Below are 21923 nucleotides of genomic sequence, written 5' to 3'. Positions count from 1 at the left end.
TGATCGGTATTTATTTATTTTTATTTTTTTCAAGTAACTTAGTATTTTTTTTTGTCAAGTAAAATAATAGTTAAGAGCTCACCTTTCAAGAGGAATAAATGGAATGTACGAGGTTCAAAACATAACCCTTACATATATTATACAATTTTTTTTATTAACCGAGACAAATTCACAGTGACAATATTTATTTATACGCAAAAATTCATAAGTTTACGGTAAATTGGAAATTCTTGATCAAAAATTAAAACCAAATATCATTCACTACATTGTACCCTAAAACAAGTAATAATCATATATGCATTCTCTATATGCAAAACTTATATCTGAAAAATATGATAATAGATAGAAGTAAAGTTTTAAGATTTAAATACACTTTTGGTCTTTCTATTTTATTGGTCCCCCTATTTCAAAATTATTATATTTTATCCTCAATTTTAAATATTGTTACAATTTAAACCCCAATCTATATTTAAAACCCCAAAAATGATAAGGTTTATGAATCCAAAAGCGATAATTTTTCGGTTAAAAAGCAATTTTTTATTTATTTTCAACGCCGTGAAAACCACATTACTCATCAATAAAAGGTGGGTAGAGTTGATTATGTTTGAGTTGACACGGATGAAAACCAATCATTTTTCTTTCGTTATTTATGTTATATCTAATATAAAACAAATAAATTATTTTAATTAATGTCAACTAATAACTTTATCTAGTAAATTAAAAAAAATCCCATTTGGAAATATCTAAGCTGGTGTTCTATAAATTTTCCAATCTCATGCCAAGAAATACGGAGCTGGACACCAACCAGGTGGAAGGATCTAAATTTCAACATGATGGAGTGGATATGGATGCATTATGGGATAAATGAAGATTTTTTTCTTTCTATTTGTTACATATATGTGGATATTAACTCTTTGGGTCATGTTAACTTGTGTCCTTAGGGCACATGTTAAGCAACCTAAATAGAGCAATTTTGCATTGAAAAACACAGTATGACAACTTTTAAGAAGTTGAATGCACTTCTTTTGATATGTGTATTTCTATAATGAGTATCTTAACATGTGCCTTGAGGGCACAAGTTAACATTAGCCTAAATCTTTTTAGAGTCGCATATCGACTTTTTTTGCACATTAAGTTCATTTTGGTCATCATAACTAAGTTAATATAAACAAAATGAACTCGATGTGCAAAATGATATGCACATTTATTCGCGTTGTGGTCGATATGATGTAATTCGATATGCATATTAGAAGTCTGAAAAATGTAAAGGATATTTGCAAGTATTGAAAAAGTAATTTTATATATATAATGATAAACAAATTTACCACATTGATCACAAATCAACCTACCATAAGTTAAGTTTCCATTGCCAGTAAAATGGAGATGATTTCAACTCAAAGTTTAAACGACTTAAAAATGAGAAATAATAAAGTAGAAAAGGTTGAAAGAAAAAAAAATGAGTAAATAGGCAATTACCCCCCTGAAATTGTAAGTTTCGTCAATTACCCCTCTGAAATTAACAAAACTTCAATTACCCCACTGAAATTGCACAACGTTAATCAATTTACCCCCTCCGTTAAAATTTTTTGTTAGTTAACATAACTTTTTGCAAATACCCCCTAAATTTTTACACTTATGTGCAAAATACCCCCCGAACTTAAAAACAAGCATCATACATCCTTTTTCATGTAATTGTTCACATAATTGATCAATGATCATACCTCTTGCAGATGTTCTTTCTTAGTAAGTCAAATTAGCTAAAAGCTATGCTAAATAACACCATTGTATGCATTAATAGTATATATCTCAATTTGGTGTGACTAATGTTTTAGCTAGCTATGCTGACAAAGAAGCAATGCTTGGTACATACTCATGAATCCAGAAATGTTTAGCATAATCTAAGGGTACTGTTTTGAGTTGACACACAATCAGTTGGAAAGAAAAAACCAAAACAGAGGATACTTATTCTACTTTGGTGTATTAAAATTGTCTTTGTTCTTAAATTTATGTGATTTGAAAAATTGAAACAATTGTTTTTTTTTTCCTTTTCAATTTCTTATGTTTCAATATTTTGTCTAATTTGTGAACAATTACATTAAAAAGGATGTATGATGCTTGTTTTCAAGTTCGGGGATATTTTGCACATAAGTGTAAAACTTCAGGGGGGGTATTTGCAAAACGTCATGTTGACTAACAGAAAAATTTGACGGAGGGGGTAAATTGATTAACGTTGTGCAATTTCAGGGGGGGTAATTGATGTTTTGTTAATTTCAGAGAGGTAATTGACGAAACTTACAATTTCAAAGGGGTAATTGTCTGTTTACTCAAAAAAAATTGTTCCTGGTTCTATTGCCAAAGCATAAAAACTGTGGAAATATAGTCCAGCTAAGAGATTTTTTTTTTTTTTTAAGGAAGTCCAGCTAAGAGATGGTGACACTAAAAAATAATACCAATGCTATTGCTACGTGTCTATGTTTGATTATAAGAGTACACAAGTCTAGCCCCACTCCACGTTGTTTATTTCTTGATCTTGCATTGTATGAAGATGAAGATATGCCTCAGGACCCTAATACTCAGCATTACATTTATCCCATTTTTTAGAAAAAAAGAAAAGAAGATTTTTTTTTCAAAATATTTGTATATCCAGCTGTCAACGTGAAGATTGCAACATTTTTGAAGTTAAGATACTTCAAGGAAATATCATATAGTACGCTGCTTTCAATATATATCACAATGTGGCTACTGTTTATTCTTATTAGATAATTAAACTTAATTAATTTAAATTTAATACATTGTTATAGAAAAATAGTAAGAAAATTGGGCCGTCCTTGGATCTCCACGTTCTCAATATGCATGTCATTGTTCGAACATGCACTTTTTAAGCAGCTTGCTTGTTCTTATAGATCTCACGTTTGAGGTTTTGGATTGTCTTAAAATTAATACTTGTTATATTCAAAACGTGCTCAAACGAGTGAATTCTTAGATGGGTTGAGTTTTGAGTCATTTCCACATTATATCTTATAATACGATTACTTGAACCAAGGTTAAAGGATTAGGAAGAACCTCAAGCAATATAGGCTAAGAAACTCCGGAGAATGTGAGTTTTTATTCTAAACGGGGACAAGTCAAATCCAGCATAGAAACACGCCGCTCATTTAGGTCACTAACTTATTACGAATCATGCTATAGACATTCTCTAAAGGCACACCCAAGCTGGTCCGTAGAACAAATCATGGTTGTGTGATGAGATCACATTATGATTTGTCTACATGTGTCATCCAAGATAATTATCCATCTTCTGTCATACAAACCCTAATCTTCCTCTTAGATATGCTAACTTATAAATCAGGTCGAGGGTCCACAATATTCAAATCTTAGAAACATCACACTCGCTACACTTGAATGACTTGATCATCAGAGGTACACCATCGACCCCTTTTGTAGAAGAGTCATCACCCCAACCATCCAACCATTTCTCAAGTCGTCTGTCTATCACTATGTACGACGACAAATGTGTCACACATGGGAAAACCAAACATTCATATCATATCAAAATGCAATCACTTCAACGCCAAGTTTTGAGGTCATTTAGATTGCAGTAATGTTCAAACCCTGACTCAATATTTGGAACCACTATGGTCCTAATGAACGATTTCATTTAATTACCATGCAAAGTAATGTCTATATAACGTGAGTCATCATCACATATATGAAACTGCTTCAGTGGGCCAATGCCACACTTAATAAAGAATTTTGCTCTTATAGACCTCATGCTTGGAGGCTAGTGATCGTCCTAGCATTTCTCCGTTCTCAACCTTTGTCATTGGAATTCTGCTCTTTACTCAAATGGATTTGCTCATTCCCAAAGTAAAAGACCAAAATGCCCATGCGTGAGTTAACTCACGCTAGTGTTAAATTTGCGTGAGTTAACTCACGCTACGTGAGACAAGTCACGCAGAGATTTACACAGGATTTACACTAGTGTGAGTTAACTCACGCTGAGATTTGCACTAGCGTGAGTTAACTTATGCTGAAAGTGAATGAGATTTGCACTAGCCCGAGTAAACTCATGTTGCGGGAGTTAACTCACGCAAGGGCATTTTGGTCATTTACTTTGGGAATGAGAGAATCTGTTTGGATAAAGAGCAGAATTCGTGTCATTGTCCATTTGTGTAGTGTAGTGTGCTAAGTGTTGCATCAATAGGGTCCAATTTTTTTATTTTGAATCAATTTATATGTGATCAATATCACCCTATCATAAAGGGCCAGGATCAGATATTCCCTAATTAAGCAAAGTTCGTCAAATGCTTCTTTATGTTTTGTTTATTAAGTAATTTTAATTTTGAGTGAATTTCGTCCAACTGTTATTCCCCCTATGCCTCAAAAAATTCTATTATTCCCCCTACACTACGGTTAATGCTTACAATATTATATTATTCCTTATGAAAATAATATAGAGGAAATCATCAAAAGTGGAGCATTCATTGTCAATCTCAGCACAAAAGTTGTGGAAGATAGTTTTAGATATATATGTGGTTGAGTTTTTAACATGTATATATATTGGTAGAGTTGTAATTTGTAAACTTGACTATGGAATAAATACATATCTAATTTAATGGTTCTACCTTCTGTGACTTGCTTATGAAGAATCACAAGGACAATGCTAAAGATGCGTGTGCATTTCCCCGCCAATTAGAGAACCCTTAAAAATGTCTCATAAGTCTTAGCACAATCGATAACAATGTCGAGATTGTTAGATCAGACGTTATGATTGGAGTTCGAATGATTCAAATTATTTTAAAATTAAATCAATTTTTTCGTAATTATCCGATTATCAAGCAAAGACGCTTCAATGATTCAAAATTCGGTCGAGAGTTAATCAAGTCCTTTTATGATAAAATATTTAGATTAGAGTGTTGCACACTATATATGGAAAAAATCTAGAGTTAGAAAAACCAACCTCAAAGTGAATTTTACGTATGATTGTTAATAGTGAACTTTGAAATTCAATCTAAATTACAACTAGTATATATGAGTAGAAGATTCAACTAATGTGTCAATTTCATTGACGAATACTTACATTTAATAACGCAGGGCTCTGGGTGATTACACATGTCTCATTCACTCTTCTGGCTAGAGATGATTGTGACATTCTTCCACTATGCTGTCAAAGAAAACTGTAAAGTTTTTTAATTGCTTGTGTACCTAAGTTTGGATGATGGGATAACATTAATGTAGCTAATATACTATATGTCTTATCCAATTATATATGAACAATAATATTTGTACATCAATTTCATGACAACTTTAGTGACAACTTTGTTTTTCTTTCTTCTTATTGATCAAAAACAATGGAGAGAGAAAAAGGAAGAGAGAGGATAACGACATCATGTGAGTATGAGAGATAAAGTTGTATAAAAGTTGTCACAAAATGGTTGTATAAATATCATTTCTCATTATATATATATGTGCCAAAGGAAAAATTGGAATGTGGTTTATTCATCTCCGTTGCTTTAACCTGTGTTCTTGCTTCAACCTTATCCATACGACATTATAGGGCCCATTTTCTAAAATTATTCTTGATGTTTTGATTAAGTTTGTATGTGTTTTTTTTTTTTGTTTAAAATTGATTTTTATGCTGAAAATGAAATAGATATTTTAATTAGCTTTTGATGAAAATCCTTTTTAATAAAAAGAAAGATAAAATAATTGTTTTTTTAGGGGTGAAAATAATTGTTTATGGTGTCTAATTTTAACATGCATAGTTTTCAGATTGAATGTTTTTCAATCAAAACTTAATGTTCTTTTTTTAAATCTTTCAAGAATAATCTCCAAATTATATTAAAATAATTTTTATTTTAATTTATAAAAAATCTACCGTTATTTACATAAAAACATTGTTTACATAAAAACTATTTGAACAAAAATAAAAGGAAGTATGAACCTAAAACTGCTAGGACATGCCAATAGACAAAATCAATATATATATATATATATATAAATCCACGAGCAGGACAGCAGTGGAAGGTGCATATGGAAGGTTGGACAAATCCACAAGTTAGAAAGATATAAATGTAATATAGATGCATGCCTCTTCTCTATAGCTCATAACGAGGTGAGCATTGGTTCTTATATCAGGTATGATGAAAGAACACCCCTAGAGTATGTCCTTAGAAAGGGGATTATGTCCTTTCTCTATAGCTCGTAAGGGGATTATGTCCTTACAAAGGGGATTGTGTCCTTTCTCTATAGCATTGGTTCTTATAGATGCATGTCTTTTCTCTATATCTCGTAAGGGGATTCCCAAGAGTATCAACTAAGAAAATCGATGACAAACTAGAAGGAGACTCCTGAAGAACAATTAGAAGATTAAGTTAATAGATCCCACCTTTGCTATAAAATATGCACAAATATTCCCTTCGCGAAAAGTGTGATGAACAAATATGACACAATTTTTCTACATGAAATCTCTAATAATTTCTAACTCATTAGCATGGTGATGAAATTGAGACGTTCCATATGTGACAAGTTGAACCACATGCACTGAATCTTAATAACGAGTTATTTTCCTAAATACAAGCTACCAACACAGTCTCATGTCAACTAAAAGCGGTTATATTTCTACATGAAGAATATTGGACAAACCTATACTCACATAGAGACCATATTTAAATGTTATGCCAGGGTTACATATTGATCCACTAAACCCCATAGAGAACTCTCATACACATTGAGAAAACTATGGCATCCACATCCCATTTATTCTAACACACCTCACAGATTGTTTAAAGGGAGTGGGAGATTTGACTTTCGAACGCCTGCTGGAAAACATGTAACTGGGTAAAGATGGATATTGTGATCCGATACTTCACAGAAGTTGTTCCCTAAAAAATTATTTTGTTACGAGATATCCAAATATTCTTCAGTATCAACAGCGCTAAGATACCCACGAAGGTCACTAGGATCTTTGAAATATTATCAAGACCAATAAAAAATAGCATTGTCTTCACTGCAGAAAGGGTAAGTGGACGCTATAAAAAAATTCGATGACACAAGATACTACGAGTGGGGAGAGACTTATGACATGTTTGCCATAAGAAAAATTACCCAGTAGCTAAGAGATATGGTGTATGCTTGATATTATGGTGTACACGAGAGACTTATGCTTGATATGCTTGCTAACATATGCATAATTTCCAAATCCACAGCTAGATTCTTGAGAAATTTCATTAGTGATTAAGTTCTTAAAGTATTTGTCTTTGATTTCATCATTTTATTTTATATAAAAATAATTGGGTTTTTTTATAGCCAATATAAGCTTTTTCTAAAGTAGAAACTAAAAATTCGTCAATTTCATCCTTATAAAAAAAAACTAATAATATGATATTCAAGATTGAATGGAAAAACAAATGCATTATTTAATATATTTATTGGCTTCATTTTGGATTAAGCAGAATTCCAACAAAATAATATTGATCATTTTGTAAATAAAAATATTTAGCATGTTTGGATCAGCTTTTAAATCTCCAATCTCGCGTTCCAATGCAAATTTTGACGTGATTCTATGAAGCTCCTATTTGTTGCTTCTGTGCTGCCGTGAAAACTCACCGTGATTTTTAAAGTTGCCAAACACATAGATTGTGTAACTGCTCTGTATTATGTTTAGAAATATCTAAGTTCATGTTCTACAAATTGTATAATCTCATGAATTTGATCTGGACCAACCAGATAGAAAGATCTAAATTCCAACAACATGGTATGGACATGGTTATGGAAGTTGGGTCAATAAAATAATAAAAAATAGATACAGAAAATTAAATATAAAGTTAAGTGACCTAAAAATATATATGAGAAATAAGGTTGAAAAATAAAATAAAATTTGGTCCTAGTTCCATCAACAAAGCATCAAATCTGATGGAATCTAGTCCAGCTAAGAGATAGTGACACTAAATAATACCAATGCTACGTGTCGATATTTGATTAAAAGAGTAACAAGTCTGCCCCACCTCACAGGCCCACATGTTTATTTATTGAACTTGTTTGTATGATGCTGCACTGCAACTGCAAGAACCTAACACTACATTTATCCATTTATGTTCTTTATTTTTTGGAAAGAAAAAAGAAAGATTTTTCAAAACATTTGTTGGTCGAACTGTCAACTTTTTGTCTCAATGTAAATGAGTGAAGATAGCAACATTTTTGGAGTTAAAATGCTTCAAGAAAATATCACTAGTTTGCTAATTTTAATCGGGACAGTTTTCTTTTAAATTTAAATTCTTCGGTTATAGAAATTAAGGCTGTGTTTGGTAAACAAAAAAAGCTAGCTTATAGCTTGTTGGACTAGCTTATAAGCTCGTTGGATGAAAACGTGATGTGTTTGGTAACAAGCTTTTCTCATGAGCTTATAGCGTTTTTTGAGAAGCTATTTCAAGTAGCTTTTTAGCTTATAGCTGGTAGCTTTTTATATTTTCTTCCAATTTTAACCTTTTATTAATATAGTTTAATTTAATTTTAATTAAAAAAACTACCCACATTCTTATTCAATTGCCCACGTTTAAAAAAAAAACTACCCACAATCTTTTTCAAATTTTCTTGTTCACTTTCTTTTTTACATACTCTTAATTCAATAATAAATAATTTTATATAAAATTTACAATAAAAGTTTAGAGTAAAATTCATTAAAAGAAAGTTTTGTTAAATAAAAAATTTCAATTGAATTCATAAATACATTTATCATTTGGGAGATGAAAATATTTTGAAATAAATTTAAACATTTAAAAAGAAATACATTAATTAACAAAAATTGTATATATGATTTATAAAAAAAAAGATTGTCCTTTTACGTCATTTTATATTTATCAGCCACTTGAACAGCTAATTTTACCAAACACTTTTTATTTTAATAAGCTAACTTTTCAGCTATAAGCTATCAGCTATCAGCCATCAGCTACCAGCTAGCTTTTCAGCTATCAGCTAGCTTATCAGCTATCAGCTAGCTTATAGCTTCTTTTTACCAAACACACCCTAAGTTGGTACGATAATATTATGATATATATAAAGTAAAATTTAAATTTAATACACTGTCTTAAAAAAATAATTAGAAACCTAAACATACATACCCAAATGAATGAATCCTTAAACGAGGCAACTTTTGAGTTCTTTTTCACATTTATCTTAGCCTAAATGTTCAAACAAATGTAAGAAGATTAGGAACCTAAATATGTGAGGCTAATAAAACCCTAGCCGAGGAACCTCAAATTCTCGATTATAATTTATCCTCAAACACACTTGCCTAGGTCTCAGGACAAGCAATATAAAGGGAGATGGGACAAAGAGAAAGGTTAGCCGGTTTTTAGACCTAAAGCACTACATGTCCTCGATCTTAAGAACGACACTTTGTTTGCTAATGTCTGAAATATTCCACACTTAGAAATCCTACACCCACTATGGGATTGCAATAAATCATTTCTTAGCCTCTCCCACATCATTACCTTTTTTTTTTCATAACGGTGGCCGGTTGAAACAAGCAAGCATAGTAAATTGTGAGAATGTGACTTTGGTTGTGATTCAAATTGTGGCCATGAGCTACGCTACCGAACTAAGTTTTGCAATAACAGGTGACTGTGATACAATGAGAAATCCCCAACCCTTGGCGTTGGAGATCATGAATTGAAATATTGAAGAGTGACACAACATCTCATGTATGTACGAGAGAAAATTGAGGAATAACATGTCATCAATAATCACATAATAATCTCAAAATTTAGAGATAACATTTGAGATTCTTCGAGTGACCTATAGAAAATGTCAATCTCACTTGTGTTCACACAAATCACTGTTTATAGAACACGAGTCATCACATGTATGAGTTTGCTTTAGGGGACTTATTCCACACTTTTAAAAAATTTGTCCTTAATAATAGGTCTATACTGAGAGTTTTGTTGTGGATTATCCTAGTATGTATACAACTCGTGTCCTTTTTCGATCCTACACTTCTTAAATATCTCACCCTTATAGCCTTTATGCTTGAAGGGTTGTCGACTATTCTAAAATACTTGTTAATTGTTATACTCCAAATGAATGCAAGCCGGTGAGTTCTGGAAAGGGCGAAGTTTTAAGCCCTTTTTTCACATTATATCTTAGCACAATTGCTCAAACCAAGTATGTCAAAGATCAGAGGACTTGGAAGAACATGAACATGTGTCCTAAAATCCTAGCCGAGATATTTATTAAAGGTTATACTCCCGATGACGTGGGTCAGACAAGGACCGTATGATGTCCAAAATTTACGTTTTAGATTTATTGAATGTATACACATACACACACACATTGATATATATATATATATAATATTTTTTTTATTATAAATAAGATACAACGGTTATTTAATAAATTTAAAAAAAATGTTTTTTCTTATAATCGTGACCAACGAATATACTTATTTTAAAAAAAAATTATAGCATAGATGTATTTAATTAACTTAACAACTCATGATGGATGATCAAAGTGGAATTGTTTAAAAAAAATAAAAACGAATTGAATTATTTATAGTTTTTTTTTTAGAGATTGAATTATTTATAGTTAACATTAATAAATTTCAATCCTTTAAAAAAAATTAATAAATCTCAACATAGACCAAAGTATGGCTAATCTCAAATGGCCAAAGCCAATATATGTCTTCTTTATACGACATTCCTTAGTTTACATCAATTGTTTTCTACTTTATACTAATCTAAAATTTCTTATACATAATTTTTTTTATCCAATTGTTTCCCACAAGATACAATTTTAACCTTTCTCCTCAATCAAACACTACACTACTAAAATCACATGGAATCATCAGAAAAAATCTCAAGGCCCCACCATTTTCCTCCCACCTTTGCCAATAAAAAATCCTACGAATCATAGGTGTCCAGACACAGTGCACGTCATAAGTTTTGGTCGGTTAATTAACAATAATTTTTCTTCCAATTCCATTAATCAATCCCTATTACTATTATTAATTGTTACTGTTGACGTTGATCTCTCCTCAAATCAACAACCACCACGCTAACATTGTCCGAACTATTCCTCGCCAATGCCAACTTCGTCAACAAAATTGAGGCATCCGAACACGCCTTATCTGACCCTTTTCCCGCCACTTCACTTCCCGGAGACCCCGGCGGAGTCACCGTCCTCTCCGCCTTGAGACACATCTGCACCACCCTACATGCCGTGTCGTTTTGCACCACGTCCCATAAGCCATCACTCGCAAGTATCAGACATTCATCCTCGTCACTCCTCTCCGTTATAGTTACCTCCGGTTCCGATATAACATATGGCTTCAAGTAATTGTCCCCTACAAAAATAAACCATAATAATTTAGAACCATTTTTCAATAATGATGCATAACGTATGGATTTTTTTAGCACAATATGTGTGGTATGACGATGGATGTGTTAGAATTACAATCTAACATCAACATGTAGGTTTTGAAAAATTATCACGTGATTCTAAAATAATTATAAATATTTTTCTATGATATTTTGTATCACACCGGATGTGTTAGAATCACGATCAATAAGTAGTTTGGTATCACAATTGTGTCGGAATCACGATCAACAAGTAAATTTTGAAAAATTGTATCGTGATTCTAACATATCCATGATATATTATATAAACATGGACAACCACGTATGAATCAAGGGTAACATGATTATGATTCTGACACATTCACCGTAAAATGAAATCATGCACAACCACATTTGAACTAATCAAATACCAAAAAATTAATAAATTTTAAAAGTTAGTTATCGTGCGCACTTGCACTCACTCACTCACCAATAGCTCTTGACATGGCCAACACTCCAAGCACTCTTGCACCATCCCAATAGATCACACGTCCCCCAGCTTTGTTAATCCGATCCAACTCATCGGGTCGATCCGGCTGCACAAACGAATACGGGTCAAAAAATTAGTTAAAGAAGACTACATATCACAAAAAAAAAAAAATTAATGAAATGAAATAAAACTAACCTTATGATCGGTGGAAAGAGGAATGGCAACGCCGTTCCGGCAAAGAACGGCTCGCGAATCACCGCAATTAGAAACAATGATTTTCTCCGGCGTAACAACGGCAACAACAGCAGTAGAACCAACAGCATCACAGTGAGGAGTTTGAAGCTCACACTTACAACTGAAGCTTTGTTTCGTCTTACTAGAATTCAACACCTCTTCATCCATTCTAATAAAACTCTTCTCCATCGTTGACTTCCAGTCAACCTTCTCTTTCTCTCTTTCTTCTTCAACAATTTCATGCAACCTTTCTTTACACATAGTCGCAACCTATACAAAAAAACACATCAACCTAATTAAAAAACAGATCCACTGTAAACATGATTATACAATTATGATAACGGTTATTAGAATTTCGAGTTTCGAGCAATTACATGTGAACAACCATGACCATCGTAAACACCGAAGAAATGATCTTGTTTTTCATTACAAAACGATGAATGAACAGAAACAGCGTCTTCCATTTCTTTTCTCCTTCCACAAACTGATGTTATTCCATATTTTGGAGAACATTCTTCAACAACAACAACTTTGTTTTTCAAAACAACTTCGTTTTCCTTTGATTCTTCATCAGTACTTGATTCACAGCTATCAACTGTGTTTTCGCATTCTGGCGGTGGCGGTGGTGGTGATGAAACAGATGGATCTAGCTTCTGTCGTTTCCGGCTATTCTCCGGTGGATCTGCCATGTATTTCAACGGTAGTAAATCCAAACTCCGGCGACCGGAAGGTCGTGAGCTTGGTTCAACTGGTAGAGTAAGAGTTTCTTCTTCTCCGACTACACCACAACAAATCTCAGCCATTGATCAAAATTGAATGATGAAAATTATAAGCAAAGAAAATTTGATTTGATTTGATACACAAAAATGAAAAATTGAAACACAATCAATTGAAATGGTGTTTGGAGAAGAAACATTTGTAGTGGTAAGGTGGGGTCCACTTTTATTCACGGGCAGACTGCCCGTCATAGTCACGGGCAAACACTCGACATTTACAGTTGGTATGACGTTGAACGATTTAACATCAACATGAAATCTGAACCGTTGATTGAATGACTATTGTTTCATGATTTCACCACGTGGTTGTGTCTTTTGTGTGTAATTTACGTGGTCCAATCATAATGTTACACATTAGGTTGAAAGTTGTTCATTTCTTACACACGCATGAGTAACACCAATACCTTTTTCGTTTTTTCTTTTCTTTCTCTTTGTCACGAATATTATATTTCCTATGTTTTTTCCTTTTTTATTTTAATTTTGTTGCTAACACGTGGCAACATTGTAGAATACGAGATTATTTTTTTCAATTCTATTTTCCACGTCTGATCCCTAAGTTAACTGCATGAAGCCATGATCTGTTCGAATTCGGATTCTTTGCTCCTAAAAATCTTGCATCACGTTTTCATTTTAAGAGTTACATAAATAATTGCCGTATAAGAAGTTAACTAACATTATGGTTGTGAATTCAACCCTTGCCGCCCAAACGTTAAATTCTCATGGATGAATTATCTATAAATATCTCTGTTTTTTTTTTTTGAAAGCTATAAATATCTCTGTTCTTATTGTGTTTTCATCGTACTCCTCCGTTCCATTTTAATTGAGTTTTTTTTTTTTTTTTCATTTCACCTATATTAAGAAAAAATGCATAAGTGAAAGAGAGAAAAAAATTGAGTGTTTTGAGTAGAATATACTGAATTGAGAATGATGAAAGTAGTATTAATTAGAGTTATAATTGAAAAAATAATTAATATTGTATTGAAAAGTGAAATGACTCAATTTTTTTAGGACAATTTTTTTTTTTTTTTTTGTAAATGACTCACTAGGATGGAGGGAGTACCTTTTTAGAATGATGATGTCCGGTGCAGTTGTTTTTGTTGTTTGTAAGCAAGAACATAGGGTTTAGGGTTGAATAGTTTCGTATATTTTATTTGTAGAATTCTTAACGTGTATCCTTAGGGTACCTTGTGGTATCTTGTTCGACAATTGGCATTTCAGTCAAATATTTGAGTGTTTTAAGAAATCTTTTCAAACTAAAATATTTAATGATATACTCCATCCGTTTCAAAATGAATATCGTTTAAGGTTTTTACACAAATATTAAGAAATGCATTAATTAAAATAAAGAGAGATATTATTTTATCAAATTATCCTAATCAACTATTGGTTTGTTTTTCAGAAAAAATAATATTTTGGAAGTAGTGTGCATAATATTAATTGAAGGGTACAATTGAAAAGAAAAAATTATTATTGCATTGGAATGAAAGTGACATTCATTTTAAAACAATTTTTTTTCTAAAACGACACTCATTTTAAAATAGAAGGGGTATTTATGAAGATTAAAATTTTACTGAACCTTAATTTTAATTATGTAATCAAATATTGAACTTAAATATAACCTTTTTTTATCTTAATCGAATGCCAATTGGTATTTTTATTGCCTGAATCAGGGCCGTTCCAATAAAATTGGAGGCTCGGCTCTAATATTAAAAATGGTCCCTAGTAAAAATAATTAATGATAATTTAAACAATTGCAAATAAACAATGAGGATTATTTTGATTTTAATTTGTTTTGTTGAATTTTTTGTTTGTTGATAGATGTGTGAGTTTGGCTTAACTTGTCCATTTACTCTTTATTTTTGTCAAATAATAAGTGTTTGATTTAGACCTACGTAACAAAAGAAAATATTATACTACATCCCAAAAATTATACTTGTACCCCTACAAATAATTGAGGCCCCCATAAATTGGAGGCTCGGCTCCGTAGAACTCCTTGCGCTTGGGAAGGAACGGCCCTGGCCTGAATGCAAGGATATTTTCTTGAAGAAGGCCTGAATGCAAGGATATTAACAATAGGGAAGTTGAGTCCCGATATGTTCTACTACAGCTTCTTCCATAATTATTTTTTGAACAAGTTGTCTCCTTAGTTTATAACGTTAATGGTTCAAGTTCACACGAATTTATTTAATAATTATCAAAACAGATGATAATTTACTAATGGTGGCATTTATGGTGATGTATCATAAAAAAAATCATGATGGAAAGTGGCATTTTACCTATGATAGGCGGTTGTGCCCAGTTTCTTTATGTAACTTAACATGTTTTTCTTTGAATTGTGTTTTAAAGTGAGCACGAATAGATGATGTTTACGGATTTAGGAGCACCTCCAAAGCTCAGAACAGTTTCCACGTTCTGCCGATGGTTGTCGGGGTCAGCTAACCCTTCGTACATCTTCATTGTAGGTGGTTTTCGAAAAGACCGAAAAAAGGTTTTATGGTGTATAGATTAGAGAGTTTGACAATATTCTTCAGATGAACGTTTCGTTCTTGAATATATTTTCTTCCCGGTCAAAAAATTTTAGGGCTTGCCAACATTTCTTCTTTGAGGGGGTTGAACCCTCCTCCCCTGCCGCCCCCTTCACAAATGAGGGGTTTGATTTTTGTTTCGACCCCCTTTGCGTCATCCAGAATGATTGTTGGATGAGCGTCTGCATTTTTGTGGTGCCACAGATCTCTTTACTTTTGGAGTTCTTTCTTTCCTTTTTTATTTTTTTTAATGACAACAATCATTAAAAAACCAAGTCATTGATCCTTCAAAAAAAAAAAACCAAGTCATTGTTTAAAACGAACAGAGACATGCGAGACACAAGCAATAAAACATCCAATAAACCAACCAAAAACACCCTCTACAAGGGTTACCACCGAAACAATAAAATCTATACAGAAAAAACAAAGTCAAACTCCAACACCATGACATAAACAAATATTGTCAACCTCTCTGATCTCCATCGCAAGTGCCAACAAAAACAACAACCTGCTGCTCGCACCACCATTCCTCCAACATAACCACCTGGGGGGGACAGTGTCTTATGTTGCCATATTCTCGAGGTGGGGAGTTGACCCCCTCCTCCCTTGTCGCTAGGGGTGTTCAAATCCAAACCGATCCAAAATAAAACCGAAAACAGATAAAAAAAACTGAAATCCGCAAAAAACTGAATATTTTTTTTATGTGTTTGGATGTTGTTTTGAAAAAACCACTAGGATCGGTTTAGATTTCAGATCACTTTCTCAAAACCGAACCAAACCTTAAAAGTTAATATTCATACTCATTTATTCTTTTATTAGTATTGTATATTGCATTATTATGTTTCTTGTTGGTTATTAGTCTTATATATTGTACTAATTTAATCTATACTATTTTTAATTCATATGTTTAAAAAATGGGTTAATTATGTTTCTAGTCCCTATAAAATAGCGACCTTGTAAGTTTAGTCCCTACTTAATTTTAATAGCATTTTTAGTCCCTATAAAAAAAAATTTACTTATAATTTTAGTCCCTGCTAAAACAAAGTTTGATTAATTATCCTTAAACTCTTAAATTTTTGAACGATTTTTTTGAGACAAGATTAGAACACTATGAAAGGTTCATTTACTAAAATTTAGAATTTTCTGACATGAAATGAATTAAATATGAATTTTTTAAAACGACAAAAGTTAAAGATAAAAAGTAATAAAATCTGGATGTAGAAATCAAATTTTGCGATAATTTTTTGCGGACGAACTTTTAGTAATGTTCTAAACATGTATGCAAAAAATTGTTCAAAAATTTAAGAGTTTAAGCATAAATTAAACAAATTTGAATTGAGTATGGACTAATACTCAGTGCAGAAAAACAAAATTAGGGACTAAAAATGCTATTAAAATTAAGTAGGGACTAAACTTACAAGGTCGCTATTTTATAGGGACTAGAAACATAATTAACCCTTAAAAAATAAAAGATAATTTTCATAATGCAGTTTTAATTTTTTAATATATTTTGCATCAAACTTATTATTAGTATTAATAAAAAAAATATTCTTTAACAAAAAGTAAATAAAAAATATATATATTTTGCACTTTTGGATATCCAAAAACCAATCCAAATTAAACTATATATATTTGGATCGGATCGGTTCAGTTTTTTTTAACAGTCATCCAAACCGAACCGAACCGCATGTGATTTTTATTTTGAATCAGATGAAATTTTGCCTAAAAATCGATCTAAACCGCACCACGAACACCTCTGATTGTCACCCCCTTCGCAATGAGGGGGTCAATTTTTGCATCAAACCCCTCCGCGTCACTCAGAATGATGGCCAAACTAGCGTTTGTGTTTTTGTGGAGCTCTAAATCTCCTTCACTTTAGTTTTTTTTCTTTCTTAACAACATAATTTATTAAAAAAATCAAGTCTCGGTTCAAGACGAACCGATACCGACAAGACACAAACAATAAAACATCTGATAAACCAACCAAAAAAACCTTCTATAGAGAACTACCACTGAAACCATAAAATCTATACACGAAAACCAAAGTCAAAACCCCTATACCATAATAGAAACAAATATTGCCAAACTCTCAAATTTCAATTGCAAGTGCCAACAAAAACAACAACCTTATTCTCATACCAAAACTCCAACATAACCACCAAATCGACCAACAACTCCAATTACAACACATATGCTTCTTTATTTTTGTGTTTTTAAGGGCGATTGTCGTGCTGATAAAGACTAAGACGTTTATGATGTTTAGAGGTGTCATTGTAATGGACAAATGGTAGCAGGCAACCCCAAGTTTTCTAAATATACACTATAAGGCATGATTTGATAACATATTTCATTATGTTGTAATGGAAAGGTAGTGCTACTATCAACTATAGGTTGCGGGTTGGAGTATTTCTGGCACCATTTTTTTGTTATTGTTTTGGTAGGGACTTGAACCCGTACCCCTAAGCTACATGTTGCGTAGGGGTGGACAGTCGGTCGGTTAGGTTCGAAATCGGTTTCAAAACCTGAAACCGTTTAAACCATCGGTTCCATATTCCTAAACCATTTCCGACCAACTTAGGCATCAGTTTAGTCGGTTCGGTGTAGACGGTTAAGCCGGTCAAATGTGCGGCTTAGTTCGGTTAATTCGGTTTTGTATATATCAATCCCTGCTTAATATATTTTAAAGATTTAACATAACCAAATTATAAGCTGAAATTTGGGTTTTCAATAAAACCAAGAAGAATAAGATGGCTAATCATATTAATCTTTATGGCCTGTCAGTTTTTAGTTTAAGTAAAAATCAAGAGCAATTTTTATGCCATAATATATATCATAGAACTTGTTTGCACCAACACCATTTGTAAACTTGTTCCAAATATAAATTATATAACTTGTTTGCATTGACTAACAGCAAACATGCACAACACAACCAATATTAGTAAATATTACAGTTGTCCAACAGTATCAACAGTATAAGTATTATAATATATTACAGTCATCCAATATTTGAGTAAAAGATGAAATAAATTCCACTGGCTTTAAAAGCACAGGCTGCTTGCAATTGCCGATGCTACAACATGGTGAATCATGGAGAATGATGTTGTAGTTGATGCTGCACAACAAAGGAATGAATATAACTGTTTAAAAAAAAACCTAAACAACAATATGTTTAATGTTCTAAATTTACAAATATGCATGAATGATATTTGAAAACAAACCTGAATTGCAGCCTTAGAAGTCTATAACAGCCAGTATCCCACTTAAATTGCAGCAACCATTTATGATAAACTGTAAATTAAAATCATATAGTAAATCATAATAATTTCACTAGATTAAAGAAAATTTCATTATAACAAAGAAAGCAAGTTTTATCAGATTACCTGCAATGGGACATGCCATAGATAATACTTCATAACTCTTCATTCTCTACTTCTCTAATGGCATAGGCATAGGTTGATAGCTTCACAACTTAATCCTAATAATAACCAAATTGATGAAATCTCAACTCAAATGAACAAAAATTAACTAGTATAACAATTACAACAAGTGTTTGTTAAAACAATTACATAAACTAACTTATAGTTTACTATTCTGTTCTTAATGTTGATCATGCAGTTGCTTTTATTAATTAATTTTTAACTTGATTGCATTGTTTCAAGAATATATACAATCAGGTCCACAAGCAGATTTTTTAAGAATTGATAATAATATAAACAAGCAGCTCAGTACCACATATAGTTGCTTACCAATAATTAAGCATTAATCAGTTTAACATGCGGCTGAAACAGTTCCATCAACATCAAACCATGTCCACACTCCACAATCATCATGGAGCCAAGCAAATGAAGCATATTGCATTCCATATCATTCAAAAGCAGATGCATGTGTTGTGCATTAGTATTGAGTCATATTAGACTCCAAAATATCCAAAAAAAGTCATTCCTGCATGACATTAAATTACTCTTAATTAGTATTACATAAATTAAATACTCTAAGTATGATAAAGTAAGAATAGTTAATAAAAAATATACCATTGAAGCTTAATCGCCATGCAAAGCACAATTTCAAGATTAATAAATAAATACTATAAAAGCAACATACAAGCGAGCTTAAAATACATAAAATCCAAACATCTATTTACAGGAACAACAATCTCATTCACACGACTGGATCAACCACAAAAACTCGCAACTTTTTCACCATAAAAAAAAATCGAAGCATAAAAGGAAAACGAAAAATAAAATTGAAAAATCTAACATCAGTTACGTAAAATCAAAATGAGCCAATGAACCCTAAACATAAGTAAAAAAAATAAAGATTTAATTAGAAACATATCGGTTATTTAAGGGTGAAAAATATTAATAAAAAAATGTATAAAAATATGAACAAATGTGATTGGATCTTACAAACCTTTCAGAGATCTTAGAAACTTGATTGAGATTCGGATTTATTTGACAAAAACAAAGGAAGGTTGAAAATTTTGATTAACATAGTTGATTTTTGATTTTTGTTTGAAGTTTTTTGTGGAAAATGGAAGAAAAGGAACGATTTTGTGATCAATGATATGTGATTTGTGGGTTTTTTTTTATGATGTTTTGATTTGAAGAAAAAACGATTTTGTGTGTATGTAGAAGGAAAAGCAGCCGCAACAGACAAATGAGAGAACTAGGGTTTCAATGTTCTCACACTAACTATATATATGTGGGCTTATTGGGATGGATCTTAATGATGTTATTCTGGGCTGTATACCGGTTCGGTTCGGTTTACCGTGGGTTGCAAATTACAAACCGCGACCGACCATGTATAGTCATGCCAAACCATTGAAGCTGAACCGGACTAACCGCTTAACCGACCCGACCCGACCCGTTAAGCTTCGGCCCACCCGGTTCGGCCGGTTTGGGCCGGTTTTCAAAATCCTGTCCAGCGCTTGCGAAGGTGCACATGGTACGAGGATGACCAAGTGGATGGGTTAAGAGTCCTACATTAAAAGATATATGATTTGGACATGAGAGTCAATCATCACCTATTAATTAGTTTTATTAGGTTAAGTTAGACCCAACTTAATAAAGAAAATATAAGGATAAAATAGAAAGGGGAGCAATTTTTAATTGCTGGGACTTTTTTTCTCCAATTTTGAAATAGAAAATTTATTAGATGAACTACAAAAATCGAGATTTAACCAACCAATTTAAAATATGATTTTACGTTCCTCACATTATTTCACCATGTAAAGAAATATTTGAATGTCTACATAAGAATAACTGAGTTGGTAGGACATTGTAATATTTTAATTTCTCACTTATTTATCTTAAAAGGTGAAATTATGACTACTAAACCCCTAAAAAACATTTCAATAAATTATATGCAATATTGTTTATCAATATGTCAGTAGATTTCAAACAAACATGATCATTTTGAATCCAATGCTTTTCCTACTACTCCCTCCGTTTCAAAATGAGTGTCGCTTTAGTCAAAAAAAATTGTTTCAAAATGAGTGTCGCTTTCAGTTTCCAATGCAATAATAACTATTTTTTTCAATTGTACCCTCCAATTAATACTCTGCACACTACTTCCAAAGTATTACTTTTAAAACTAACCAATAGTTAATAAGGATAATTTGGTAAAATAACCATTCTCTTTCTCTTAATCATTGCATTTCTTAATATGTGTGTAAACACCTAAAACGACACTCATTTTGAAACGGAGTATTTTGTAAATGTACTTCTTCAACTCTATTTCATAATCTCCCAAAAAAAAAACTCTATTTCATAATCGTTTCGTGAATAATTTCACATAGAAGATCATCTTCTAAAAATTGAATAAACAAAGTTAAAATATATCTTGAAACATGCAAATAAATCAAATAGTAGTATCTTAAGTCACCTAGATAAGATAAGGAAATGAATATATTAATAAATTAAGATAAGAAAATGTAGAATGCTAATGTCTATAACTATCATTACCCAAGCTAATATGATCCATATTAAGATAACAACCGTATAGCTCTTTCAAAAAAAAAAAAAAGATAACAACCGTATAGCTCGGTACGTATCTACGACAAGTCCAATTAATCATCTCTCGGTTTTCATATATTTTTTTTTCTTTCTCTTTTTCAACAAAATATTCTACAACATCAAATGAATATACCTTTGGATCTGAATTTTGAACAACTACAGGTTCAACCATATCTATGCATACAAAACAAAACAAAATGTGTAAAATAATCATTAAAATACTAAACAAATGTGTAAAGAAATGCATGAAAATAAAATATGTACAAGGCGTGCTATGGTATCTATCTTAATTCTTAACTAAAATTAAAATATGTGTGTGTTTTTTTTTTATGCATAATATATGTAAGGTCTGGGGTTCAAACCCGACCACCACAAAAAAAAAAACAAAAAAAAAACCCCGACCACCACAAAAGTTTTTTTTGTGGTAGTCGGGGTTTTTTTTTGTTTTTTTGTGGTGGTCGGGGTTTGAACCCCAGACCTTGCATATATTATGCATTGTCCTTACCAACTGAGAGAACAAATATGTGTGTTTAGGATATATGTGTAAACAAATA

General features: G+C 31.9%; 1 protein-coding gene and 1 long non-coding RNA gene across 2 annotated transcripts; both read right to left on the bottom strand.

Annotated features, from left to right (window-relative positions):
• Positions 1-10643: 10643 nt before the first annotated feature.
• On the bottom strand, positions 10644-12945 carry LOC146923944 (protein phosphatase 2C 37-like). Its single transcript, XM_085709018.1, has 4 exons — positions 12429-12945; positions 12016-12324; positions 11821-11926; positions 10644-11338 (listed from the first exon to the last, which is right to left on the bottom strand). Exons 1-4 carry the CDS (start codon positions 12855-12857, stop codon positions 11007-11009), a joined length of 1176 nt encoding a protein of 391 aa, XP_085565144.1. The 5' UTR covers positions 12858-12945; the 3' UTR covers positions 10644-11006.
• Positions 12946-18212: 5267 nt separating this feature from the next.
• LOC146923943 (uncharacterized) lies at positions 18213-19315 on the bottom strand. Its single transcript, XR_015010944.1, has 4 exons — positions 19102-19315; positions 18736-18830; positions 18574-18643; positions 18213-18467 (listed from the first exon to the last, which is right to left on the bottom strand). It is a non-coding gene; the product is annotated as an uncharacterized LOC146923943 (long non-coding RNA).
• Positions 19316-21923: the final 2608 nt, after the last annotated feature.

Source organism: Medicago sativa, chromosome 5 (assembly GCF_051527215.1).
Source record: "Medicago sativa cultivar Bolivia chromosome 5, Bolivia_mono, whole genome shotgun sequence".
Lineage (NCBI taxonomy): Eukaryota > Viridiplantae > Streptophyta > Magnoliopsida > Fabales > Fabaceae > Medicago > Medicago sativa.
The sequence above is the reverse complement of the archived record's forward strand: the minus strand, read 5'-3'. Positions and strand labels throughout refer to the sequence as shown.

Excerpts from the sequence above, each read along its gene's own strand:
- LOC146923944 (XM_085709018.1), bottom strand. The coding sequence starts at position 12,857 with ATGGCTGAGATTTGTTGTGGTGTAGTCGGAGAAGAAGAAACTCTTACT. Across the intron at positions 12,325-12,428 it reads ATGGTCATGGTTGTTCACAT|GTTGCGACTATGTGTAAAGA; the intron begins GTAATTGCTCGA and ends TTTTTTGTATAG. Across the intron at positions 11,339-11,820 it reads GGCCATGTCAAGAGCTATTG|GGGACAATTACTTGAAGCCA; the intron begins GTGAGTGAGTGA and ends TTATTTTTGTAG.